Source organism: Podospora pseudoanserina (genome assembly GCF_035222485.1).
Source record: "Podospora pseudoanserina strain CBS 124.78 chromosome 7 map unlocalized CBS124.78p_7.2, whole genome shotgun sequence".
Taxonomy (NCBI): Eukaryota; Fungi; Ascomycota; class Sordariomycetes; order Sordariales; family Podosporaceae; genus Podospora; species Podospora pseudoanserina.
Genome location: NW_026946672.1, coordinates 1,488,426 through 1,514,208, shown reverse-complemented (window position 1 = coordinate 1,514,208; position 25,783 = coordinate 1,488,426). Strand labels below are relative to the sequence as shown.

General features: G+C 52.6%; 8 protein-coding genes across 8 annotated transcripts; 7 read left to right on the top strand and 1 right to left on the bottom strand.

The window, feature by feature from the left end:
• Positions 1–345: 345 nt before the first annotated feature.
• On the top strand, positions 346–2,436 carry LAG1_3 (sphingosine N-acyltransferase lag1). Its single transcript, XM_062950249.1, has 2 exons — positions 346–1,030; positions 1,126–2,436. The coding sequence occupies exons 1-2, from the start codon at positions 848–850 to the stop codon at positions 2,218–2,220; spliced, it is 1,278 nt and encodes a 425-aa protein (XP_062796233.1). The 5' UTR covers positions 346–847; the 3' UTR covers positions 2,221–2,436.
• Positions 2,437–2,710: 274 nt separating this feature from the next.
• Positions 2,711–6,652, bottom strand: RIA1 (Cytoplasmic GTPase/eEF2-like protein (ribosomal biogenesis)). Its single transcript, XM_062950248.1, has 4 exons — positions 6,223–6,652; positions 6,142–6,162; positions 3,315–6,084; positions 2,711–3,250 (listed from the first exon to the last, which is right to left on the bottom strand). Exons 1-4 carry the CDS (start codon positions 6,283–6,285, stop codon positions 2,868–2,870), a joined length of 3,237 nt encoding a protein of 1,078 aa, XP_062796232.1. The 5' UTR covers positions 6,286–6,652; the 3' UTR covers positions 2,711–2,867.
• On the top strand, positions 6,653–9,234 carry QC764_705970 (uncharacterized protein). The gene is made up of 3 exons (XM_062950247.1): positions 6,653–7,373; positions 7,456–8,493; positions 8,559–9,234. The coding sequence occupies exons 1-3, from the start codon at positions 7,065–7,067 to the stop codon at positions 8,640–8,642; spliced, it is 1,431 nt and encodes a 476-aa protein (XP_062796231.1). The 5' UTR covers positions 6,653–7,064; the 3' UTR covers positions 8,643–9,234.
• A 4,237-nt stretch (positions 9,235–13,471) lies between these two features.
• QC764_0114140 (uncharacterized protein) lies at positions 13,472–14,952 on the top strand (the record flags this gene model as incomplete). The annotated part of the gene is made up of 2 exons (XM_062941198.1): positions 13,472–14,869; positions 14,934–14,952. Exons 1-2 carry the CDS (start codon positions 14,418–14,420, stop codon positions 14,950–14,952), a joined length of 471 nt encoding a protein of 156 aa, XP_062796230.1. The 5' UTR covers positions 13,472–14,417.
• Positions 14,953–15,739: 787 nt separating this feature from the next.
• QC764_0114130 (uncharacterized protein) lies at positions 15,740–17,402 on the top strand (the record flags this gene model as incomplete). The annotated part of the gene is made up of 2 exons (XM_062941197.1): positions 15,740–16,147; positions 16,209–17,402. The coding sequence occupies 2 exons, from the start codon at positions 15,740–15,742 to the stop codon at positions 16,932–16,934; spliced, it is 1,134 nt and encodes a 377-aa protein (XP_062796229.1). The 3' UTR covers positions 16,935–17,402.
• A 697-nt stretch (positions 17,403–18,099) lies between these two features.
• QC764_705940 (uncharacterized protein) lies at positions 18,100–19,907 on the top strand (the record flags this gene model as incomplete). The annotated part of the gene is made up of 2 exons (XM_062950246.1): positions 18,100–18,667; positions 18,787–19,907. 2 exons carry the CDS (start codon positions 18,100–18,102, stop codon positions 19,905–19,907), a joined length of 1,689 nt encoding a protein of 562 aa, XP_062796228.1.
• A 1,648-nt stretch (positions 19,908–21,555) lies between these two features.
• QC764_705935 (uncharacterized protein) lies at positions 21,556–22,383 on the top strand (the record flags this gene model as incomplete). The annotated part of the gene is made up of 1 exon (XM_062950245.1): positions 21,556–22,383. The coding sequence occupies one exon, from the start codon at positions 21,556–21,558 to the stop codon at positions 22,381–22,383; it is 828 nt and encodes a 275-aa protein (XP_062796227.1).
• An 882-nt stretch (positions 22,384–23,265) lies between these two features.
• Positions 23,266–25,691, top strand: TIF5 (eukaryotic translation initiation factor 5). Its single transcript, XM_062950244.1, has 2 exons — positions 23,266–25,086; positions 25,140–25,691. The coding sequence occupies exons 1-2, from the start codon at positions 24,106–24,108 to the stop codon at positions 25,413–25,415; spliced, it is 1,257 nt and encodes a 418-aa protein (XP_062796226.1). The 5' UTR covers positions 23,266–24,105; the 3' UTR covers positions 25,416–25,691.
• Positions 25,692–25,783: the final 92 nt, after the last annotated feature.

Here is a 25,783-nt window from a genome sequence, read left to right as displayed (position 1 = left end):
TATTTCGGGGGGAAAAGCAGTGGTTATGTGATCTGCTACAGCAAGGTGTCAGATCTATCGTTTAGCTTGTACGGGAGGTTTTGGTGAAGGAAAATCAAGTACGGTTATTTCTGCCATCCATGCCGCTTCCATGTGTCTGGTCTGTCAGCTTGTGTTGCACGATCTTACTACGCTCTAGATTCTCATAACACTTTTGGTTGTTGACACAGCAGTCAGCACTGTATCCAAAGACTCGGTTGAAAACGGCAGCTGGCTTCCAGAAAAAGGGGCTCGCACTTGACCTGTGGGTCTCGTTCCCCTAAAATCAGGGGTTCAGTTGTTGTCCGTCGTCGATTGGCCGTTTCTCAAAACGCGGACCCGTCGACTGCACAGTGTACTTTTAACACCATCAGTTCGTTCGTGCTGTGCAACACGGCGTTTTGAACTGATTTGACCACTTTGTTTATCCTTGAGGTCAACAATCAACAAAGGGGATTTGGGTCTCTACAGTCAGTGCCAGTCCCTACACGCATACCTACCTGCAACCACTTTTCTTAGAGGCGGCGTCTGGAAGTGTCAGCAGGCACAAGCAGGGATCCATTACCTAATCGAAGCCTTTTTTTCTGCGGGAACCCTGCAGTTTTTTGAACCCCCGTCTCATCCAGTCCCTCGGAAATCAAGTCCGCGCGCTGTGCTAGCTGGCTCGAGAACTGTTTGCCTCCGACTCCGACAATTCCAAACCTTTTTTTTCTTCTTCCTTGCCCAACCCGAGACACAAACCGGCGAACGAACGAACATTTAAAACGGCCGCGTTGTGGCGCCCTATGACACAGAACTGAACAGCTTTCCTTACCTAAAATCACCAAAGATGGCGACGGGATCAGAGCCCTTCCCGCCTCTGCCCGGCACCACCACCACCACCGAGAGCGCGACGGCGACGCGAAGGAGGACGAGAAAGGCGAGCATCTTGGGAGATGACTTGAAAGTGGGCGACACCGGCTCGCCGTCGCTTGCTACGAGCATTGCGCACATCCAGGGAGCCCACTCCAAGGTATGTGTTTTCTTTTCGCTCGCTCTCTCCTGACCGCTTCGAAAGTAAACACCACCACACCAAAACTAACTCACAGTGTGTCTGTTCCCATTCAGGAACCCCCCTCCCCCCCATCAACAAAACGCACCTCCAAACGCCGCAAAGCCCGCACCCTCCTCCGCCGAGTCAAGCACACATGCGTAAAACACACTTGGGTCCTCCCCTTGTTCCTGTTGTCTTGCTTTCTCCTCGGCTACGCAATCAACCCTACCTCCTCCAACCCCCTCTCCCACTTTTTGTTCCTGTCGTACAGACTCCCCCTGTCGGAAACCCCGGGGGCGACCCACGTCCAGTACGGCAAGGGGCTCTGGGACATCGCCTTTGTGACCTTTTACACCGTCGTCCTCTCCTTCACGCGCGAGTTCATCATGCAGGAGGTCCTCCGGCCGCTCTCCCGCTGGGTCGGGCTCAAGTCGAGGGGGAAGCAGGCGAGATACATGGAGCAGATGTACACGGCGCTCTACTTTGGCATCATGGGCCCGTGTGGCATGTGGGTCATGTCGAGGACGCCAATCTGGTACTTTGATGTCGTGGGGATGTACGAAGGTTACCCGCACAAGACGCACGACGGGGCGTTTAAATTTTATTATCTCTTCCAGGCGGCATACTGGGCCCAGCAGGCGATTGTATTGTTGCTTGGGATGGAGAAGCCACGAAAGGACTTTAAGGAGCTAGTCGGCCACCATATCGTCTCGCTTGCGCTCATCGGTCTGAGCTACAGGTTTCACTTTACGTATATGGGGCTTGCGGTGTACATCACGCACGACATTTCGGACTTTTTCCTCGCCACTTCCAAATCGCTGAATTATGTCGACCATCCGATCACGGGACCGTACTATTTCCTGTTTATGTGCTCTTGGATCTACCTGAGGCATTTTTTGAACTTGAAGATCTTGGTTAGCTTGTTTAATGAGTTCAAGACTGTCGGGCCGTATGTCATGGACTGGGAGGGGGGCAGCTACAAGTGTGACTTGGCGTTTTGGATCACGGGAGGTTTGCTGGGGAGCTTGCAGGCGCTGAATCTGTTTTGGTTGTTTTTCATTGTGAGGATTGCGTATAGGTTTGTGAGGGATCGGGAGGCGAGTGATGATAGGAGTGAGGATGAGGGGAGTGGAGATGAGGGGGAGCAGCAGAACGGGAAGAAGAAGTGAGGGGGAGTGAGAAGGGTGGTTTTTGTTCGATTCGAGAGGGGATGGGAAAGTAAAGGGAGTGGGTTTTTACATCTTTTAATGATCTTTGTCTTGTCTCTTTTTTTGCTTTTGAGAAGAATCAAGCCAGCAAATGATGGATGAAATGGGCATGACGACTGGAAGGGATGGATCATGGAAAACCAAGCAGGGTTTATGGTATAGAGTGGTCGGGGTTGGGGTTGGGGGGTGGGTGGTTGGTAGGCGGATGCGTAAACAAATTATGCCAGGTATATATGTGTCGTTCGTTCTTTTGTACCATTTTGGGGGTTTTAGCAAGCAATGGGGTTGGGGCGCTGTGCTGCTGGTGCTGCTGCTGCTGCTGCTGCTGGTGGCTGGCTGCTTGGGTCTGGTCTGGTCAAAAGGTTGGACTTGTACATTCGCTTTTTCATGTTTGCATGGGAGGAAAGCAAGGGGCAATGGGAGGAGGAAGGGCAGTGCGTGACAGAGCGGAATATTTAGCATTATTAATAATATGGTAATAGATGAAATGAACCTATGATACTTTGGCCTTGTTTCCGGCTTGAGAAGAGATGGCCACGGCATTTGGGGCACAATATTGTCTCTTTTTGCTCACCAATCTTGTGTCTTCTACCCCTATTCTATCACCTTTACCTCTTCAGAGTCCTCTGCTTCGAAGCATCAGTAGCCACATTCCGCCCCTCCACCAACAACCCCTTCCTCCTCCTCACCCCATCCATATACCTCTTCGCCACGATCTCCTTGTCACCAAACTCGCCCAGATCCTCCAGATCATCCTCTGTAAACGGCACCCAGAACGGGTCCTCGTCCAGAATCTCAAAGCCAGTGAAAATAAGCTGAGGCTGGGCAGCACCAGATGTGCGCTTGCGCATGTCATCCGCGAAACCGAAAGATTCCGCAACGGGCAAGGTGGCGACGATGGTGAAGAAGGGCGTGCCTTCGTTCATGGCTTCGGACTGGACCTTGCCGCGACGGCGGGTGAGGACGTCGTAGACGCGGCCTAGGACTTCGGCTGAAGGAAAGGGAGGTTAGTATACCAAGTTAAAGGGGTGAGAGGGAGAGGAGGGAAAACATACTGCCTGCTTGGATCTCAACAGAATACATGGCCAGCATTAGACGGGGTGACCAATCCAGGAAGCCCTTGTGAATGGATTGTTGTACAGTCTTGATCACTTCGCCAGTGAGACGGTTGATGTGGTCACGAGCGGTCACGTTGCCCTCAATGTTGACAGAGACATCCTCAATGAACACAGCAATGCCCTGGACTGGCTCGTGGCAGAGGGGTCCGTGATGGGTGGCGAGCTGAAAGGCGTAGGCGATCTTGTCGCTGAAGTGGCGGGCGTCGAGGGATTCATCACCAGAAATCTTGACGGCCCTGGCAACAGCCTCCTTGTCGGCGGCAAAGGCCTTGGGGAAGAACTGGTCTTTGGTCGCGTCGATGAGAATGTTCGGGCCTGTGCGCCTGGGGCCGAAAGAGATGATGCGGTCCACGGCGTCCTTCCAGATGGAGGCGTCGCGGGCCTTTTCGCTCTTGTCAAGGGTGGATTGAAGTTCCTTGGACAGCTCCTCTGCGGTAAGAGCCTTGGTGATAGTGAGGTCGTTGTCCTCTACGGCATCTGCTTCGGACGAATCATCTTGGGCTACGGAGCCTTCATCGTCACCATTCTTCTGGCCTGAGTAAAGAGTCTTGATACTGGCGGCATTCTTGCCTAGGAAGTCGGTGAACTCCGCTGGAAGTGGCCTCACGCGAAGAGTGATGGTGACTTGCTTGGAGCTGGTAACACCAACGACCACACCACGACCGAGATCCTTGTTGACTGGAGGACGCATCTCCTCTGCGCGGACGATTGTCTCACGGTAGGGCACGATAGGGGCACTGGCCTGGATCTCGCAGCGGGCAAAGCGTTCCCTGAGATCGGTCAAGCAGCGTTCCAGGTGCAGTTCACCGGCAGTCAACAAGACGTGCTCACCGGTAGAAAATTGTTCATACTCGGCGCAAGGGTCACTCTGCACAAGCAGTTGGAGACCCTTGATCATCTTGTCCAAGTCGGATGGATTCTCCGGCTCAAGAGCAACACGGACGATGGGTTTGCCGTGCAGGTTTGCTATACCAGCAAGGTTGACAGATCCCTCGAGTTGGCTGCATATTGTGCCAGACTTGAGCAGGCCGCTACCCTCGAGCCCACGGATGCCAAAGACCACACCAGCCGGGACTGTGTCCAGGAGCTCAAGATTGCGGCCCATCATCATGTAGAGTGCCTCAACCTTGACTTTCTTGGGAACTGGCTCAGCAAGCGGGTTGGCTGGCGAAAACTTTGGTGGCAAGACGTAAACTTCGTCACCAACAGAGAGGGTTCCGGAGTAGATACGAGAGAAACCAATCAAATGCTCGGTCTCGGCAGGCTTTTCCTCCTCTTTTGGTGTCTGGGTCTCAAGAGAGGCGCTTGCAAGTCCATCCGTGATGAATTGAACGTCATCATCCTCTCTGTCGCCTCTGGCCTCTTTCTGTGCACGGAGTGCCTCGGCGCGTTTCTTTCTCGCAAGATCTCGGGCTTCCTCGCCATTCATTGGCCCTTTTCTTCTGTTTTCTGGCAATTCGCTCTCCTTGACTGACACCATCTTGCTCACGTACGCCACCATGGGGTCTGACTTCTCCTTTTTGAATGAGACCATGGCTTCCTTGATGGCAGGATCGATTTGGTCCGCACCAGGCACTTCTTGCAGCAATTCTGGAAGACGTTCGGCTTGGGCGGTTCTGGGCGAAGGTAGCGACTCAACAACTGAAACCAGGAGTGCCACCGAGAGTGGAAGCCAGGACGCGAAGACGGCGGTAAGAAGTAACTTCGGGTCGCGGGAGCGCAGAATATGAGGTGGAATGGTGATGTTCAAAGACTTTGTGATCTTTTCCAGCATAGCTGGATCCCCCTTTCCGTGGTCACCACCCACGGTGGCCCCGTAGACAGCCCATATAGTCTCGAGCACCAATTGAACAAAGATAGGCTTCAAGTTTCTGCCTTTCAGATGTTTTGGCCCGAGAACCTTCCTGGTCTTCGGGTCGAGGTAAAAATTGCCCCAAAGGACCTTTTCAAGAAGGCTGCGCTTGATGCCGAGCTTTTTCTCATACAAGCCAGCGAATTGCCGTACTGTGAACGCCCAGCCATCGATGGCACTGCCAAAGATGACATTGTTCTTTTCGGGGGCAAAATAGATCTCCTCGTCGTCCTTTTCTTGGAACTGTAAATCGCCGGCATCGCTTTGCTGGTCCACCAATTGGGCCTCCTTGTTTGCCACAGCCTGGGCTCGGCGCTCCTCCATTCTCTCTCTCCAGTTCAGATCCTCCTCCATTCTCTCGCCTTGGAAGAAACTACCCAGAACAGCGTTGACTTGTTCTAGTAGTTTGCTGATGTGAATATATGCTTCGTTCGGCGTCATCTTGAGCTCGGTGATAAGGCGATCGATTTTGTTGATGACGAGTAATGGCTTCAACTTCTCGATCCACGTTTGTCTGAGTACTGTGACCGTCTGACTACATACACCCTCTACTGCGTCCACCAGAACAACAGCCCCATCACATAGTCGCGATGCCGTCGAGACCTCACTGCTGAAATCAATGTGCCCGGGTGAGTCTATGAGATTGATGAGATATTCTTTTGGCTCAGGGGTAGCCTCTGGGCTTGACCTTCTCAGCATGGAGAAATAGAGAGAAATAGCTGATGATTCCATGGTGATACCACGCAGTTGTTCGTCTGGACGGGAATCGAGGTAGCGGATCTTGCCGGCCAATCTCGGTGAAATGATGCCATTTGTGGCAAGAAGAGCGTCTGTAAGTGAGGTTTTACCGTGATCCTAGCTCTTGTCAGTCCAGGTGATGCTGATATGTGTAAAATTCACTTATCAACTTACTACATGCGCGAGAATGCAGATCTGTTATGAGGCGTCAGTGAGATTCATCCATGTTTGAGAGAGATGTGATCTATGACATACATTTCGAACATCGTCGGCGTTTTGCTGGAGCTTTGCCAGCTTATCGGGACTAACGACCGGCATGGTGAATGTGTGTGATGGTGGGTGAGAAATGTACAGTTGGTAGGGTTGGTATTTTCTGAATATAAATAACGAGCACCTGTAGACTTTTCTATCAAGGGTGACAACAGAAAGTTGATATATGCGTCGTAATCCAACACCTCGATGGTCGAACTGGGATGGAAGTGGGATTGACGATAAGATAAGTGGTCCAAAATATTTGGCGGGGCAAAACCAAGCCCCTCCTTCAGAAAACTGGGAGAATCGGTCTGTCACAGGTGGGGCCAATAACTGAATGGCAAGCTGTTTGTAAGCACATGTGAGCTCGAGATATCTTCATTCTAAAGTTGTTGACGTAAGGAAGCTATATAATTGTCAAAATGGCCTGAGATTACACCGATGACTCTTCGCTGCGGCGAAGCTCATGCTGTGCAGCTTGATTCAAAGTGATTCATCAAAGTTGCATCAAAGCGATCGACAAAAATGCACCAATCGGAGCTTATGCAGCTAAAAACCACCAACAATTCTGCCAATACTGTTTAATTGCTTACTTGCACACCAAACCCTAAACCGGCGCTGCAGCTGCCATATCAAAATTCACCGCTTTGTCCAGTGGCAGCCCCTCAAGCACAAAAAATTGAGCCCCACCCCCGGCAGCAAACCATTTCTGGGTCTTTTGCGACTGACGGCCACCACCACAAACCAGTCCATCCACCCGCGACCCTACCACCGCCCCGACGAACCCCCCGCAAACCGACCCGTCGATTTACAGTTCCGAGTTTGCCTGTCACGAGTTCGAAATCATGAGCGCCTTCCAGCAGGGTATGGCCCCTATCCGGGCCATGGAGGACGATAGCGATGTTGAGGAGGAGGCCCTCGTCGCCGACTACCAGGAGCAGGTCCAATACGGACAGGACGACGATTTGGACGGCCTCGACCAGGCTGCCCTTGCCCAGGCTGCCGACGATCTCCAGGCCCGGTTACTCCAGGCCGCTCAGCCCTTGGATTATCAGGCGACGCTCGAGGCCAAGTTCTCAAGCTACGACAACTACTGCAGCTTGTTCCACTACATCCTTAATTCGGAAGGCCCCGTCGATCTCGAGCCTCCATCGGTCAGTTTGCACTATACCTCAGCCGAAATGGGTTGTGGATTACATGTTGAGGCCAACAAGCTGACGTTGATACTGAGGGTAGTACTACTGGGCCTGGGATGTGATTGATGAATTCATTTACCAGTTCAACACATTCTCCACATACCGGGCGAGGATCGCGCGGCAGGGAAACAACGAGGAGGAGACTCAGCTTCTCAAGGAGAACCCAAACACCTGGGGTTGCTACAGCGTGCTCAACGTTCTCTACTCCTTGATCCAGAAGTCTCAGATCCAGGAACAGCTCCAGGCTACCAAGCGCGGTGAGGATGCCGCCCTTGTCGCCGGTCCCTACGGATCCAAGGCCCTTTACAAGATGTTGGGCTACTTCTCGATCATTGGCCTCCTCCGGGTCCACTGCCTTCTCGGTGACTTCAGCCTCGCGCTTAAGACTCTCGACGACATTGAGCTCAACAAGAAGGCCATGTTCGCCCGTGTCATGGCTGCCCACTTCACCACATACTACTATGTGGGTTTCTCTTACATGATGATGCGCCGCTACGCCGACGCTCTCCGCATGTTCAGCCACATCTTGATCTACGTCTCCAGGACCAAGAACTTCCAGAAGAACGCGCAGTACGATAACATCAACAAGAAGAGCGACCAGATGCTCGCTCTCATCGCCATCTGCGTTGCCTTCCAGCCCACTCGTCTGGATGACAGCATCCACACCGCCCTCCGTGAGAAGTACGGCGAGCAGCTCCTGAAGCTCCAGCGTGGCGGCCCCGAGTCCCTCCCCGTCTTCGAGGAGCTCTTCCGCACTGCGTGCCCCAAGTTCATCTCTCCCGTACCTCCCAACTTTGATGCCCCCGAGAGCAACATCGACCCCATTGAGCATCACCTTTCCATCTTCATGGAGGAGGTTAAGACCAACATGTTCAACCCCACCATCAAGTCTTACCTCCGTCTTTACACCACCATGGACCTCAAGAAGCTGGCTGGTTTTCTCGACGTCAAGCCCGAGGAGCTCCGTTCTATCCTGCTTGTTAACAAGCAGCGCAACAAGCAGATCCGGTGGAACGAGGGTGCTCTTTTGGAGGGCGAGTGGGTTAACACCAGCGACCTCGACTATGCTCTCCAAGGTGTAAGTTTTGATCTTTTGTTGGTTGTTCATCTCAAGACAAGGCATATGCTGACTTCATCATGCAGGACCTTATCCATATCTCGGAGGCCAAGATGGGCCGCAAGCTCGTTGATTGGTATCTCCGCAACCTCTCGCGCACTTATGCATGAAGGAGCAATATCACACCGCAGGGACCAGGGGTTTCGGCTGAGATGGGAATGACACAAAATGGATATTTCTCCATTGGGTCATACTGATACCCAGTTTGCTGTGTACATCTCACCAGGGATTTATGTAGGGCACGGTAACGGAAAGACAAAAGCAGGGAGCTGGATGGGCGGGGTGGATTAACGCACGCAAGGTACCTTTTCTGTGGTTTGCAGCATTGCATATCAGGCGTCAAAATGGAAAGCTTTTTTTTCTTTTTTTCTTCGCCTGAAAGGGAGGCACGATATGCAGCACATACCATGACAACGCGCGCGGCGGGTAGACGGTATGGAACGGAGGGAAACATTTAAGAAAAGGGGGCCTCCGAAAAGTCCGGTCGAGGGAAGACAAGACTGGCCGGCGGCCGAGTATACCCCGAGGTAGTTTGAAGGATCGCCGGTTTCCCTGGAGATAAGAGCCACGGCAGGAATGGAGAGCGGTGATAAGCGGCTTTTCGGCTTGTGTGGTATGTTTCTGGGGAAGTAAGCAGGGTGCTACTACTATATGGTACCAGCTTCGGACAGCGATCTTTAATACGATGTGGATTTGAAAGCAAGATGGTTGTTATCATGATTGTAACACACGTAGCTGGTGACAGGAAGATTATGACTGGGTTGTTTTGTACGAGCCATATGCACAGAACATATGGTGAAGGTGATTCTCACTGGCGGTGTGGAGTTTGATATCTGATGCTGGTATGGTACGGTACGTAATGCTGTGGTGGTCGTGCAATTGGTGAGATGGCCTGATGAGGTGGGTGAGGTGACATGTGAAATGCTGTCGTGTTGCCCCGTCCGAGGGAAGCTCCCCCTCACCTTTTCCCCTCTCCCAGGTAGGGGACTGATATGCACAATGACGACCACACATGTGTTTGATGTAGCTCCAGGGGTGGCCGGTTTGATGTCGATCTCGACCTATTGTACTCGGGATAGGGGGACGAGCTATATGCTGCTTTTGGGTCTGGTGTCGGATGGTACACTGTTTGTTTACCCAGCTCATGTATATGTTTAGGGAGCTGCTTGGGATAGACATAGCAAGGTTTTTATACCCACCTGTTTTTGGATGGTAGTATAGGTAGCGCAGATTCCAAGCTCGCCTGCATATCTCATAGTCCGACAAGATGATCAGGTTTAATTCACGAGTCTCTTTTTCTTTTCTCTCTCTCGCTCTCGCCTAATAAGAGGGATGCCCAAAGTCTTGGGGGAGCTAAGGATGTCTGGGTACCAACTTATCCCTGTGGACTTTTTGATGATCCAAGACTTTTCACCTCCGAGGTCCTGCATACAGGAGCAGAAGCCAAATACCTACCAGTCGAGAAGAAGAGCAAGTTATGCACAAGGCCGGCGGCGCCTAACTTGTCTCTGACGCAAGGTAAGCCGGAAGGGCGGTTCCCCGTATGCCCGAACTCCATGCCGATTGAGGTTGTGTAACGGAGTATTTAGAAGGTACGTACACATCTCTGAAAGTGAGATCTGAACTTCTTTTTTTCGGACTTTTTTAACTGACTGGCAACTCGGACCACCTCCCCACATATTGTATAAGCGAGATCACCTGACCACCCTCCCAAAATGGGCTAAGGCTTACTTTGCCACTAGGCCTAATTTGATAGCACTTCCAAATTTCTTCCAGAATTTAGGAACTCGAGCATGAAGTTCACCACCGAGGCTACACTCTGGAATTAAAGGCACGACACCACCACATAAGTATATAATAAGTGGTCTGTATCTATGCTTTTTTATTACTGGAAAAGCCAATTGCACTTGCATGTACTTTAATTAAGTGTAGTGCAGCTAAGTCGCAATTGAATGAGTGCCGTAGTGTGTGCGCCTAACTAATTCGTCTATTGCAAATACTCAACCAACACGCAATTGTCCGTGCGGGCTACCATACTAATATAGGTATAGCTACCATCTACCAGCTCAGCCTCCGGCTTGCCAAGTAGCGGAAAATCAGGCTGGAAATTGCAAAGGCAGAGCTTTGTATGAGGAAAAAAAAATCATAGTAGATTTGATCGGGCCTGGAAATCGGTTTGGAGGTAAACCGAGGTGAAGCCAAAACTCCTGTAGGTAGAAGTGGCCCGCACGGACAATTTTGTGTTGGTTGGATATTTGTGGTAGTTTGATTGGCTGGCTAATTGATTGAATTGATCGCTGGGTGTAGGCAGGGTGGGTCTGTACAGCTAGTGGTGAGGTGGTCCGAGTTGCCAGTCATCTAAGTGATTCCTTTTTTCTAGGCTTGGTGGAGCAACTTGCATTACTTACTCTCTTGACCATGTGCATTTGTACATTGCGTTTGACAAGTAGTCGAACCCTATCAACCTGGGCCGGCGTCTATTCAAGTACCGACATTTTCTCGGGTTGCTTGGTGTTACTTTGGATACCTACCTAGGTGTGTTTTACACAGGCTCAAGTCAGGTAGGGCTGGGAGATATGAATTGGGTGCCCAAGAGGCATTCTACCAATAAGGTACTGAAGACCGACCGGGTCTAGAAATTATGTCGCCGTAAGTGACTCATGCTCGACACAATTCTTATTACTCTCAAGAAAAGTCTTTTCCCAGATCTAAAACCACTATCAAAGTCTTGCATGCATGCATGTTCATCCATCAAAGACCCTCCCCCAAAGACTTTTCCCCCCTCCCTCCCTCCATCAAAAAGAGCCAAGCCGGAGATGACAAACTGAAACCTTTAAGAAAAAAAAGGTGTCAAGCAGTGGAACGCAACAATTGTCCACGTTTTTCCCTTCTCGTCAAAGAATGATGCGGTGTGGTGATGGAGTCCCTCTCTCACGAAGAGGAGTTTTGAGAGGGAGGCCTCCGGATGGACACTTGCTAGCAAAGCCCAAATCCACCCACGCCCCAACCACCACCACCAACCCACAGAGAGAGATCTGGAACCACACAATTCACTTCACACCCCTCCCCTCCCCTCCATGCTACCCCGCCGCCTCCGCCGCCGACGACGCGGTGGATAGAGGAGTCCTGTAATAAGCTCTAGCTTTGTACAACAACACGTTTTTTTCCATCTTCGGATGTTGTCGGCCGTTCGGGCTATCTCCTTCCCATTTCCCCCCAAGTTGTATGTCGTGACGAGATTGAATTGTAAACGTGAATGTGTGTGTGTGAGAATGAGGCATGCATATGCAAGCCGCACGCCCAAGGGGCTCTCCCATCTTTATAGGTTCACGCAAGCCTTGGAGATCACTCTATCTAAACCTCAACTTTGTTGCTTGATAGTGTAGCGTAGTGTACGTCTCATTTTGCCAAGTCGGTTGTTGAGTCTTGTCCCGCAAAAGCCCAGCCCACCACCGTGCCGAAGCCCCAAGCATCGTCATGGATCTCTTGTGCGTTTCCTTGTTGGACCGACCTTGTTCTTCGTCGGTAGCACATGCTGGATGGATGGGTGGACAATGTTTTGATTTCCAATACACATACGAAGAAGGGCGGGCGGACCCCCCTCCGGATATTCCGACAGCAACGCGATAATAGATGAGCTCATATCCCGGAATGGAATTGACGGAGAGAGAGCGAGAGGTACACGGACGGTGTATGTAAAAGGTGCCGGGTGGTTGTTTGATATCGGGCTTTTTGCATACCGAACAAGTAACAAATGTCTTGCCTCTCTCTCTCTCTCCTCCCAGCCAGCACTGTGTCCGAGACAAGACACTTGGCAAAAGAGACCCTGAAGAGATTACGGAAACCTCCCGCCCTCCGTATGTACAGGCACGGGCAGTCTCACCTTCTGCTTGTGGCGGTAGCAAGTGGATAGGTAGCTGTTGCTCCATCATCAGTTAGTTCACTGACCGCTTTCCAATGCCCCTCTCCTGTATCTGTAGAGAAGGGAAGTGACCTACCGGTAAACCTACGGGGACGGTTCTGGGGGACGGTGGCTTGCCCTCACAAGACCTCGCTGACGGCAGCCCCGCTGATTAGCACCTTGGCGGCAGAAGCTGGACCTTCGTTCCAAGACTTCCCAAGACAACCCAAGGACCGCCCGCTGCCATCAGTGGTGGGGTCATCTGCCGTTGCTGCCGTCTTTGTTTCTGCAAGGCCAATCTGTAGCGGGAGTAGGGCGGGTGGTGGATGGTGTAAGGCCACATCCGAGCAAGGCAGCTTGCCGACGATGGTGATGATGTTGATGGCAGTGGCCGTTGGTGGTGGTGGTGGGTGCGGCAGCGGTCGGTAGTCCAGCGTGGCGGTAGTAATAGTGTCGGCGGCAGAGTAGCGGGAGATGGGAGTTCAACGGGAGCAGTACCAGGTGGTATTGGGCAGATGGTGCTAGATCCATCTCTACATACCACATCTACCCCGGGATGTCAAGGGCTCATGTGACCTGTCAAGGTGCGTTTTATTGAGACCGGGAGCTCCCAGGAATGGTCACCGAATGGGATCCTTCGTTGTTCACCCACCTGAGACGAGACCAGTGAGACGAGCAACAAGAGACAAGAGGCAAAGACGACGACATGCTGTGCCAGACCTGAGCTACGGGCTGCCAAGGCTCTATCGCCTGGCCGGTCGAGAAAGCTTGGTCCTGTTGTGTTTCGCCGCACAACAGGTGCGGATGTGTTACAGGACTCGAGGTGTTCCAGGTTGCCCGTTGTCCGAAGCTTCTTGGGAGAGAGTTGGATGACAGAATTGGAGGTCAGTGATCGGCTCTCGGGACTGGCCGCTGCTATTCAGACTGGCGGATGTGCGTCACTCGCAGTGCCCCGCGTCAAGGTCCAGGTCCAGGCCGTGGCAGTCTCGACGCTACTGGGACAGTGCTAGACCAGCTTGGCTAGGGACAGGGTAGCCGAATAGCCGTCTGGTGATCCAGATTCATCAAGCTGCACCAAAGCTGCACCGTGGTGGACAACGCAAGGCCGCTAGCAAGATTAACGGTCTTGCCTCTCCATGCCGTACCGACTTCCCTTCCCTGGCACTTCCTGGACCCTTCATACCCTTGCCAGATTGGACAGCCAGGAAACAGCCCACCCGCCAAGACAAAAGAAAAAAATGGAAGCGGTGGTGACTTGGGGTCCGGCTCTGTCTGGCTCTCACGCTCTTAAGACGGGATCAGATATCTAACCACTAGGGTGCCATCCACAGCTTGGCCTCTTCTGACTTTCCCTTTCTTCCTTCCCAAACCTCGCCCGCCTCGTGCCATCTCCTTTTACTGCTCCATATAAAACCGTTGCATACATTGCATCACGGTACCGAGAGAGTATCGTTTGGCTGCGTGACAAGAGAAGCAGAACGACCGAGACTCCTCAAAGTACCCTCCAGTGCCCCACCTGCTCGACCACCCAGCTCTGCTTGAACCAGTGCAGTTTCCGTTTGCGAACCATCTGAGAGAGAGCTTTCCCCCCTCCAACAGGCAACACCGACATACATTCAAATTATTCATATTCTCATCCATCAACAAGTTCAGCATAACACACATCCATTGTCAAAACCTTTGCCGGGACGAGACCCAGTAGCCACAGCTTAAACTCACATCAAATCAACTCAACGCCATTTGCGACGAAGCTCACCGAGCAAGCACCTTCTTCACCACCTCCTGGAAGCAAGTTCCCGTTGCTTGCCTGGTGCCGTCAGCAGCACCAGTCCAAGTGGGAACATCTCACCAACCGACTTTTCCAACAGCTCTATGCAAGTTGTTGTTGTTGGATAGCCTCTGCTGGCCTCTCCGTGAGGCCGCTCAAGCACTGGCATAGCACCCGTCTACCCAGACTCTCCCACACGCACATATCCGACCTACGATGGCCGGTAAAACATTCAAAAAAAATGTTGCCGGATTGATCTCCTCCTCCAAGGCGGCGAAGAGCCCCGACTCCGATGTCTCGCCGCGCACAACCACAACCACTACCACCAACTCCAAAGCTCCCACCGACTATTTCGCCGCCAACATAAGCCCCCCGCAGTCTCCTCAGCAATCGCCCGGCGCAACCATACCGTTCCCACCACTGGCGACGGCGTCATCGGGCGCTAGTACCAACACCTTTACGTCGTCGTCCAACTCGGCAGAGGACGGTGTGGATGATTTGCGACAAGCCTCGAATGCTAGCAGCAACCGGCCGGGCGTCGCATCTAGAAAATCCTCGACGGCCTCTGTCACATTCCGCCCTCCTCGAAATCCAAGCCTCCCGCAAGGCGCGCACCGGAAAACGGATATAAAAACGAGACTCCGGGAGGCGTCGCCCGAACCTGTGAAGTAAGTCTGACCCTACCTGCATGTGTACCTGACCCCTTCCGACCCCCATTTCGGTGTGGTGCAGATCGATCCCGTTCGGCTGAGTCGAGGTACACGCGCAACCTGTGCTTGTGCACATGGGTCCAAGTGGTCCTTTTTTTGGACGGGGATAGCTCTTGTTTCCGGATGATTGCATATCCCCCGGCCTTGGAGCTGTGTGTGAACCTCTGATCCCATTACCAAACGTCGTCTGGAGGATATCGCGTGGCACAAGGAGAGAAGAATACGATGATCATGATATGATGCTGGCGAGCTGGTTCGGTGCGTGGTGGCAGGACAAACGGGAGGTTATACCAGCAGCAAGCCGCGGGCGCAATTTTCTTGGGGATACTTGGCTCGCATCATCGCTCAGCAGACTATCATGGAAAAAAAAGGCGCCGATGGATGAAGCCCACCCCAAAGTCAACCACTAGAACCCCGCCCCCCCACCAAATCACTCGCTAGACGGCGGGCTCGCTCGACAGATGTCATGCCTCCAGCCCAGATCCCGTTAGCCGAGCAGCGTGTCAAGTGAGGGGTCTGCCATTCTCTCTTCTCACTTTTTGCGCATGTGTTTTTCTGGGCTGTGGCTGTGATGTACATGCGTCACGTTTTCCCTGCGTCATTCTCCCTTCCCCGGCCCTCCGGATACTTAACGGTACTAAGCTTGTTCCTGTCGAGCCTCCTAGAAGCCCAGTGGCCTTATTCGACGATATATGTTGCCTCCGTCATCCCTGCACCTATCTGCCCTTTTAGTTGCCCCCCGTTGCACCATTATCCTTCTTACTCCGAACTGGTTTCCTGGCCAGTTTTCTTACCAATTGTCTGGCTGAGCAAGACACCCAACGTCTCATGGCGATGCTAACAGAAAGGCCTGCGCCCCACAGGTTTCGATCGCATGTCGGTTTTGACAACCTTCCGGTCGGCGAAGCGACAAAGAACAATCCAGCGTCATTGACACTTCACGCCAAACATGACGGCTACCAAGCATCACGCCGGTCCCGCACCTTTATGGTTGGCCTTGATGAGCACTCCTATTCCGACTATGCGCTGGTCTGGTTGCTCACCAACATGGTGGACGACGGCGATGAGGTGATCTGTGTGAGGGTGGTGGAAACCCCCTTTCGGGTCGACAAGAACTACAAGGAGGACGCGGAAAAGCTACTCCAATCGATTCAGGAAAAGAACGAACACAACAGGGCCATCAAACTGGTCCTCGAATATGCTGTAGGCAAGCTCCACGACACTTTCCAGCAGCTAGTACGTATACATGTTTTTCTTCCCACGGTGCGGGCACGAATGCTAACCTTAACCCCCCCAGCTTAGCATGTACAACCCCTCCATGTTGGTGGTTGGCACCAAGGGCCGCTCGATGGGTGGTATTCAGGGTCTGGTCAATACGCGCAACTCTTTCTCCAAATACTGCCTTCAGTACATCCCTATTCCGGTTGTGGTGGTTAGGCCCGACGAAAAACGAGCCAAGAAGAAGGAGAAACGGTCCCACGACCCGGGTCGACAGAGCTATGCGCAGATGCTGGCTTATAACTCTGGAAAACACGAGGCGGATAGCGAGACTAGCAGTATCTACGAGCTGGAGAAGGCCATCTCGGCCGACGAGGAAGCCCACCGGGTGGCAGCAGCCATTGGCCTGCCGGCCAGGTTCGACCCCACGATAAAGCCGTACAACCCCAAGGGGTCCAACTCTCGCCGATCATCCCCGTCGGCGCTAGCCACCCCTTCGTCTGCCGGAACTGCGTCGGTTTCACCAAGCCCAGCAGCACCGGCCAACGAAAGTGACAACGACGACAATGAGGACGACGATAACAATGATGATAGCGGGGACGATGACGACGACTTCGAGGTGGAGGCTGTCTCGTCAACGCCGCACTTGAATGGGGCGCGAAAGCAGACAGAAATCATCAAGGAACAGGAGCAGAAGAAACGACTACACGATATGGAAGTAGGCGAGGCTGCGGCTTTATTGAAGTCTACAAAGGTGGATGAAGAAGACGACGACGATGAGTCCCAGGATAGGACCAGTGGATGATATTGATTTCGCTCGTTTTTATTTCTCTCTTTTTGGGTGGATTTTGGCTTTTATCACACGGCAAGGTGTTGGGGCGCAATTGAAACTGAATAAGGAAACGGGAGAGGCTGTTTTTCTTCTCTTTCGAGTCAAAACATCAGGTCTGGATTGGGCTCCAACAAAACATGACAGTAGCGGAAATTTGTTCTACCTAAGGCTTTGGCACTTTTACACGAGATGAGTGGAGGGAAGTTGGGGAGTTGAGATGAGTTATAGAAAGTACACAGTGAGATATTGGCGAGAAGGGGTGGGTGCTTGACGGATGGGATGTCCAAAGCAGGAAGAGAGAAGCGCTTTAACTGTATCCGTAACTTGTATATTACTATCAATGGGCTGGCAGAACTCCAGCGATCCTCTAGGTCCTGGTGTATATATAATAGCTATTCATCTTTTCTCTCTCTTGGTTGTTGGTTCTGTTTGAGAACGTCCACGTGTCTTTACCCATCGGGCAAGTCTCACGTTTTGAAAGGCAGCCAAGAGCAGTGAGGCTGATGGATGGGTGGATGGCGGGGAATGGTCCAAGCTCCCTTACAGAAAAATCCGGGGTCCCCAGCCAGCCATTGAACTAGACGCGCCCATTCTCGTTCGTCATGCCCATCGCTTTTCGTTTCTGTGCAAACGTTCCGCCGACGACGACACAAACGAGCTTCAGCTTTTATGTACAAGGAGTGTGTACCAGAATTCCGATCCTTTTTTTTTTTTTTGGATTTTTTTTTTTTTTGCCCAACGACACACCAGTAAGGGTTTGAGTTGACACATAAATTTCGGAAGTAGAAAGGGATATGGTATAATGCTCTGGTCATTTGTGTCTTGTCGCAAACCACCACTACCACCAGCGCCGCCAGCCCGAGCACCAGGAGTAGTAGCAGCGCAGAGGTAGTCGCAAGTGCAAACACGACACACGATCACGAGCGGATAATTGGGATAGACGGATTGGTTGATTGATTATCACCACGGCCACGACGATCGAACAGACAAGGCCTGCCTGCCTGGCCCACCGAATCCGAAAGCCAAATCCGAGAGTGCCGCAGCAGGCGATTAAACATACCCTTAAACAACAACCAAAACTTTTCAACGCAAACCGACCTTCTATTTCATCCTCGCGACCGTCACCACCAGAGTAAGAATGCCCCCCGACTCCGACTCCGACACCACCTGCACCTCCACCTCCACCTCCTGCCTCCCCTCCACCTTCAGCATCCCCACCCTCCTCGCCCTAACCCCCTTCCTCCTCACCTTCCTCCTCGTCTTCTCCATCTCCCTAACCAAAATCTTCCCCCACCTCGCCTCCCTCCAGTCTCGCGTCTCCTCCTCAGCCTCATCAGGCATCTCCGACGGGGAAGACCACTTCCTTCCTGCGTCTGCGCCCTTGTCGCTACGTCAAGCGCACGAGGAGCACGCGAGCAAGTCGCCCCGGCGGAAAATCGCCGCCTACACTTTTGCTGGGACACTAGGGTTGAGCGCGGTGCTGGCGGAACTGATACTAGCTGAGGTGGCAGAGGCGATACCAACGGCGAGGACGGTGGGGTTGAGGGTTACTGTTCCGACTTTGTTGGTTTTGCTGGTGGGGGTTATACCATTTCTGGAGGTGCAATCTGTTGTTGGGGGGTTTGGGGTTGCGGTTGGGGAGGGATGGGAGGGGAAAAGGAGTAGGGTTGCTTGGGGGTTGCAGATGGGGGTTTTGGGGGTGGTTGGTTTGTTTTGGTGGTTGGGAAGGGTTGTGGGGGGCATGGGGATGCTGGGGATGCTCGGGGGTGGATGGGGCGGATTACGGGTGTGGTTCAGAGGACCAGGGTTGATGGTGGGATGCCAGGAGGGGGGGAGAGTGGTGGTGGACTATCGAGGGCGTGTTTGGAAAGGATAGGGGTTATTGGTATATTGAGCATGGCGCTGTTGTCGGGGTTTGCGAGCGTGAGCAGCCCGTGGCATATCTTTAGTGATAACCGGGCGTATAAACGGCGGCCGATTACGGATACGGATATTGCAAGGAAGCAAGCTGGTTTGGATGCGACGAGTGAGTTGCTCGTTACGAAGAAACATCGGTTGAGGAGTCTGCAGCGGAAGGCGCAGATGGCGGAGGGGGTGGGAGGGGGGCAGCAACAACATCACCAGGGATCAAATGGCATCATGGGGAAGGTCTTGGGCGGGATCAAGGCTGTGACTGGGGGAATGGGGACGAGTGCTGAACAAGCAGAGATTAAAGCCCTACAAATGGAAATCTCGGGTCTGGAGACTATGGAGGCGAATCTGGCGGGGAGTTTGGCGCAGCTGAAGGCACGGCAGAAGGCTCACGCGAGGGATGGAACGGTGGTGGGGAGGGTGTTGGCGGTGCCGCAGTATGTTTTTGCGGGGTATTGTGTGTATCGCATTCTTGCTACGGTTCTTACCACGCTCAAACGGAACCTGAGTTCTTACCCGTCGTCGCTTTACTCGCCTTCTTTCTCGTCGTCGGACCCGATTTCCCGGTTTCTGGGCCTGCTGGCAAAACATTGGGACCCGAAACTGGATCAACTCGCCTGGGCGCGTCAGATCTCTTTTTTGTTGTCGGGTGTCATACTGGCGGCGAGCGCGAATTCAGTCCTGCAGACGTTTAGGTTGTTTACGAAGTGGATGCCGGGGGTGCTGTATCAAGCCCAAGCGAACTTGGCGCTGCTGATAGGGCAGATCGCGGCGACGTATGTGATTTCGGCGGCGTTGTTGCTGAGGAGTAGTTTGCCGAAGGAGGTGGGCAGGTCGGTGGGGGATGCGTTGGAGAGCGCGCTGGAGCCGGCGTTTGTGGATCGGTGGTTTGAGGGGTGGTTTTTGGTTGCGAGCGGGTTGACGGCTGGGGGGATTTGGGTTGGGAGACGGGTGAGTGGTGGTGGTGGGCTGGGGGAGTTGGGGGAGGAGTGGGATGATTTTGCGGGGGAGGAGATGGGGCAGAAGAGGTCGTGATTTCATCTATGGGAGCGGGATTGTATACTATGATATTGTTGAGCGTTCATGTTTGGGATATGGGGTATGGAGCATGGGTATAGGGAGTTCACAGGGTTTGGATCTGATATGGATTCGGGTGTATAACATATGGCATCACAAGAGCGATGGCATCTCAACGATGAATGTTGAGATACACAATACAGATTTACAAGGCCAGGCTGGGCTACAACGCTGGTGTTTAGAGAGAAAATACGATAATACAACAACAACACAAGTCACACCTACAAAAGAAGCTCACCTGCCTTTCACTCAACATCGTCCTTGGCTCAGGGGTACTATCATGAGCGGTGGCACAGATATCCAACCCCTTGATGGTCCGAGCACCACTCCAATCATTGTGTACCATCGCACAACCTACCATCGCCAAGCCCAATTCTGAAGCAACCAATCAGAGCCACATCAGGGGTAGCAAAGGGGCAGCCTCTCAAACGCGAGCTCTGTTTCGTTTCAACGCTTTTTGGCGCCTGAGCACACACTTCTTGGGGAGGTGATTGGCTGCGAGGGTGGTGTAACCCAAAAGCGTGGGAGAGGGAGAGAGGGAAGCGAGTGGATGGTGCGAACGGTCGAGGATGAACCCTTGTCTCAGAATCTGTTCGTCATTTTGATCCAGCCCTTTTTTTTCTTCGAGAGAGGAGGGTGGGAGCCAATGGAATGGGATGGTGGGATGGTTGAGGTTGATAGGACTGGACTTGGGGGGGGAGGGGGGATGGTTAGGTCAAGGTGGTGGTGGTGGTGGTGGTGGAATATATGGGCGACATGGACGCCTGTCTACCTACCTTCCGCCTGGAATGCTGTGTTTGCCCTATGGTGGTAAGGTAAAGGCTCGTCGATCGGCCCGGGGAAGTCTTTTCCAACACCCAACCCAACCTTCTGTTCTTTCTTGTCTGTTTGTCATTCCCCATTCCACACCCGTTGGTGAAGGGGGCGCAAACTGGTTTTTTCCAATTCTTTTCGACTTGAGGAAGCTGTGCTTCGATCTTTCTTTCTTTTCTCTTCTGTTTGATCTGTTCTTGCCGTTTGTTGGTAATTTTCTTGGCTTGAACGGGAAGGAGTGTGGTACAACAATAAGAGCAGGAGCGACCATATCAACACCATAAAGATCGACTCGGGCCTCTTTGGTCTGACCTCATTGACCCAGCCATTTGACCTTCACCGACTTACATTTCGTCTCTTCTTTCTTTTGCCACTTGCGAGGCACTGCCAGGACTGGAGGCCTTTTGTTGAGAGGTGGCCTTGGGTTTAATTGTTGTTCATCTTCGAGTGGGCGACAGCTGGGGTTTATCTGCTGGATCCTCATCACCACCTCGAAAGCATACCAGACACAGGCGGCATAAAGCAACGAGAAGAAAACCACCCCACCATCACGAGACGACCGACGATAAGGGAAAACCTCGAATCGAGTGCTGTGTCCGGCAGGACGGACGGTTGTTCAGCCGCATTGACAGTCGAACTGATCGGATCTACCGCCATTGAAGCAGATCCAGTTTCGGCTTTTTCCTGGGGGGACACACACGATCAAACCCACTCACTCACCTTTGCTCGACTTTTTACTTTGGATCTTCTCGTCCTTCTTGAATCATATCAGCAGCTCACCACACCAAACACAATGTTCAACCACAACAGAATACCGCATCTCCTCCTCACCATCTTATCACTATCCTCATTATCCACCGCCCAAGACGACACCTCCTCGGTCACGTCGGCCAGCTTTCTTTCCCTCTCGGACCTGCAACTAATACCCTCGCTCGCCATCCCAATCTCGTGCATCCTGTCCTACAACGCGCCCATACTCAACTGCCGAAAATTCGACATTGCACAAGGGCAATGCACGATTGCCTGCCGGCGGGGTATTCGAGATAAGGAGGACTCGCTGAGGGAGAGATGCTCCGATGTGGCTGTCACCAGGGGGTCGTGGTTGTGGCTGGCGCTGCAGGGCGGGTTGGGTCAGGCGCTGTGTCGGGCGCCGGGGCAAGGTACTGTTGTTACTTCCACCATTCGGCCGACGGCTAGCACGAGCAGCACGATGGTGAGGGAGACGACGGTGACGAGGAGCGAGGGGCAAGGGGATGAGATATTGACGTTTACTACAGTTCGTCCTACGAGCTCGAGTGCGGTGGTGGAGACGACGACGACGACGACGACGACAACGACGACGAGCGAGGCTGTTAGAGGGGATGAGACCACTACGTCGTTGCCGACGATTATCCCGACTTTTGTGCAGAGTGCTGGGCCTAGTGCTACTAGTAGTGAGGAGGCGCCGGCTGCGACGGGGGGTGGTGATGAAGAGAATGTTGTGGTGGTTCCGGGAGGGGGAGGAGGAAGCCCGTTTGATACTGTTTTGGCTGTTAATGCTGGGGAGTCTTTGAAGGAGAGGAGCAACTTGGGTTTGGTGATGGGGACGGTGATTGGTATTGGAATGATGTTTTGGAGGTAGTTGATTTTGGGGAGTGAGATACAAAATACCCTCGCTAATTTTGTTGTCTTTTTTGTCATTAAACTTTGTTTTAGTATATGTATTTGTGGGTTGGCTTTGTATGGAGTGAGAGATCAGAAAGGGGGGTTGGTCAGAATGATACACGGGCAGTGTATGATGGAGGGGATACAAAGCTGAAACCCAAATGTCTGTTTGTAATTCTTTAATAAAATGATATCTTGGACCGGTCTGGCTCTGATCTTGCCTTTCTGTCAGACTTTTCAGCGTGCGGCTCTGCTTGAATGGCCAATCGCCTGGCAGTCGACAATGTTGTCATGTAAGACAACACTGCCATATCAACATACCGGGGGCTGGGTAAACCTTGATAGACCGATCAGGTAAAATTCAAGGGCCCGCGGTACGTCCGGACAGCCGGCCAAATGCATCGTACCATATTACCGGTGGCCAAATTTATATTGGAGACAGTGGCACGCCAAAGCTGTGCCATGTGAAAAGCTACCAAGGCTTTTTTTTACCTGTCACGTGGAAGAGCTGTTTGATACCTGATATACCAAGCAGAGTGAACAATTGCCGTACAAATCCAGATTGCACCGTAAGCAGGCAGAGTGTTGGGCATCGAAATACAGGCCGCCTCCCGTGTTTCGGGTTGTATTTGTCAAGCCTGAGTCCGGCAGGAAGTGGGGGAAAGGGCGGGCTGCTTGGAGGGGGGGCAAAGGGCTTCTTTGAAGAAAGCTTGGAAAAATCCACGCACATGGCACACAAACACGCACAATACGAAGAAAAATCAAAAGAACGTGTTCGGTTGCTTTGCCGCCTGCAACTCGGTCCAGAAACAGAAGGCCAGTAGAAGGAGCGGGGCAAGTCAGCAGAGGAAGGCGGGGTTTGAGTTCATGAGATTCGCGGGTGATGAAGTTTAGGTAGCCAAAGATGCGCTTAGCGGGGGGCGATCCACTCCCACAGACCTTTCCTGCGTGGCCTTGGTTTGCCTGGTGGCCAGTGGGCAGGTGCCTAGAACCTTAATTTTTTGTATCGGGTTCTATAATTTGACCTCTGCCCGCTTGTCGCAAAAATCTCTTTCTTTCTTTCTCCCCCATCCACGAATAAACAACTGCAAGAGGTACGGGCAACTCTCTTCTCTTCATCTGTTACCAGCCAAGCTGCCGGAGCAGGGACTTACTCTTATAACAAAAGTATTCACTGTCGCAGGGCAGATCCACTCCCCGCTCAGCCAGCATCCATCATCCCAGGACCCAGCGCCAGGTCAAAAATTTCGCATCTGCTCTTTTGCTGATCCGCCATCAACCAAACCCACTTCACTTCACCTCTTCCACTACCACCACCACGAAGGCCGCTCTCGTCCCCGCGACACCAACGACCACACACATAACCAAGACACGCAGCACAGCGTTGTTTATGTATCAGCACGACAAGGACTCCGTCTCTCGACACTTCCCCCCAAAGCTGCATCCGTTTCGCATAGCGCCGAAACCTTGTAGTCCCAACACCAGTTCCGACGGTTGACTCTCTGCCCATGTTTGAGCATCATCACCAGCATCACCACATGTCCAGTCCTCACCCTACGTCTTACTGACACCGTTAACCCCCAACAAACCCGCGCCAGCACTCGATATCTGCTTGTCTGTCCTTCGCCAGTACGACCTCTCGTCACTAGCCCATCAGCTCAGTCTTTTTCACCGAAAAAAAATCATCAACACCGCAACCATGGCTGCTCTCGTCAACGTCCGTCGCGATGTCTCCGACAATTTCTATCGCTACAAGATGGAGCGTATCCAGACCAAGATCGAAGGCAAGGGTAACGGCATCAAGACCGTTGTTGTCAACCTGAGCAGCGTTGCTCAGTCTCTGGCCCGCCCCGGCTCTTACCTTATCAAGTACTTCGGTTTCGAGCTGGGTGCCCAGACCAACATTGATCCCGCCGACGACCGCTGGATCATCAACGGTGCTCACGAGGCTAACAAGCTCCAAGAGCTTCTTGATGGCTTCATCTCCAAGTTTGTCCTCTGCAAGAAGTGCAAGAATCCCGAAACGGATGTCCATATCAAGGATGGCCACATCACGCTCGACTGCAAGGCTTGCGGTCAGCGCACCGATGTCGATTTGCGCCTCAAGTTGAGCGGTTTCATTCTCAAGAATGTGCCCAAGAAGACCAAGAAGGACAAGGCCGAGCGCAAGGCTGCCCGCAAGGCCAAGCAGAACGGTGGCAAGGACAACGGTTCCGGAGAGGAGAACGGCTCTGACCAGCCCTCCCCTAACGGGGATATCGACATTGCTAGTGACGATGATGCTTTGACTCGCAAGATCAAGAAGGAGGCTCAGAACCTTGACAGCAAGCCTGTTGCCGACAAGGAGGTTGAGTGGGCCGTTGACATGAGCGAGGAAGCTGTCAAGGCTCGCCAGCAGGTCCTCCCTGACGAGTTCAAGGCGAAGCTCGTGCTGAACGGTGAAGACGAGGACGAGGACGGAGAGGGTGGCAACACCGTCTACGACCAGCTGGCCGACTGGATCCAGACTGAGGCCAACGCCAAGGGCGGTGTCGACAACGTGGATGATGTCGAGATCTACCTCAAGGCCAAGGAGCTCGGCATCGAGGCCAAGCATCGCACCCTCATTGTGTTGGTCATGACACTTTTCAACGAGAACATCTTCTCTCAGATTCCCAAGCGCCAAGGCATGCTCAAGACTGTATGTGTATTGTTTACATGGTATTCATTTGGAAGAATGCTAACCTGATATAGATGATCACTTCTGAGCGCCATGAGAAGGCTCTCCTCGGTGGCACCGAGAAGCTTTTGGCCGAGCTCGGCAAGGAGCACTATGATAAGATTGTCAAGATCCTTCAACTCTACTACCACTTTGATCTCGCCTCTGAGGACTTTTTGAAGAAGTGGGGTGCCAAGTCTTCCAAGAGGTATGTCGATGGCTCTACCTCCAAGAAGATCCGCAAGGCTGCCGAGCCTTTTATGACGTGGCTTGAGGAGGCCGAGTCGGAGGAGGACTCTGACGAGGAGTAAGGGGCTGTTGTGCAGCATTTTAGCTCTCTTTGAGTGTGCTGTTATGGGAGAATAGGTTGAGCGCGGGTCTTTATGGTGTTGGTTTTTGCCGGGGACGCTTTTTTCGAGGAGGAAGGTCTACAGAAAAGGACTTGCTAGTATGGCTTTCAGATTGGCACTTGGAGTAGCTAGTTATACATGCCCTTCTTTTATATTATGATATGTGAGAATAGTGATGTATGAATAGTGATGTGCTGGTACTGTCTTGATCAACCCTGGTAGCACATAGCTTACCCCTGTCCCAAACATGGGGGGAATGCCGAGGCTATGATCAAGCAGGTACTGCCTTGGTCTGGGGAACATACAGCATCTGTGAATGCACTTGGTCC

Excerpts from the sequence above, each read along its gene's own strand:
- LAG1_3 (XM_062950249.1), top strand. The coding sequence starts at position 848 with ATGGCGACGGGATCAGAGCCCTTCCCGCCTCTGCCCGGCACCACCACC. Across the intron at positions 1,031-1,125 it reads TCCAGGGAGCCCACTCCAAG|GAACCCCCCTCCCCCCCATC; the intron begins GTATGTGTTTTC and ends GTTCCCATTCAG.
- RIA1 (XM_062950248.1), bottom strand. The coding sequence starts at position 6,285 with ATGCCGGTCGTTAGTCCCGATAAGCTGGCAAAGCTCCAGCAAAACGCC. Across the intron at positions 6,163-6,222 it reads ACGCCGACGATGTTCGAAAT|ATCTGCATTCTCGCGCATGT; the intron begins GTATGTCATAGA and ends GCCTCATAACAG. Across the intron at positions 3,251-3,314 it reads TGTTGAGATCCAAGCAGGCA|CCGAAGTCCTAGGCCGCGTC; the intron begins GTATGTTTTCCC and ends CCTTTCCTTCAG.
- QC764_705970 (XM_062950247.1), top strand. The coding sequence starts at position 7,065 with ATGAGCGCCTTCCAGCAGGGTATGGCCCCTATCCGGGCCATGGAGGAC. Across the intron at positions 7,374-7,455 it reads TCGATCTCGAGCCTCCATCG|TACTACTGGGCCTGGGATGT; the intron begins GTCAGTTTGCAC and ends TACTGAGGGTAG. Across the intron at positions 8,494-8,558 it reads TCGACTATGCTCTCCAAGGT|GACCTTATCCATATCTCGGA; the intron begins GTAAGTTTTGAT and ends TTCATCATGCAG.
- TIF5 (XM_062950244.1), top strand. The coding sequence starts at position 24,106 with ATGGCTGCTCTCGTCAACGTCCGTCGCGATGTCTCCGACAATTTCTAT. Across the intron at positions 25,087-25,139 it reads GCCAAGGCATGCTCAAGACT|ATGATCACTTCTGAGCGCCA; the intron begins GTATGTGTATTG and ends AACCTGATATAG.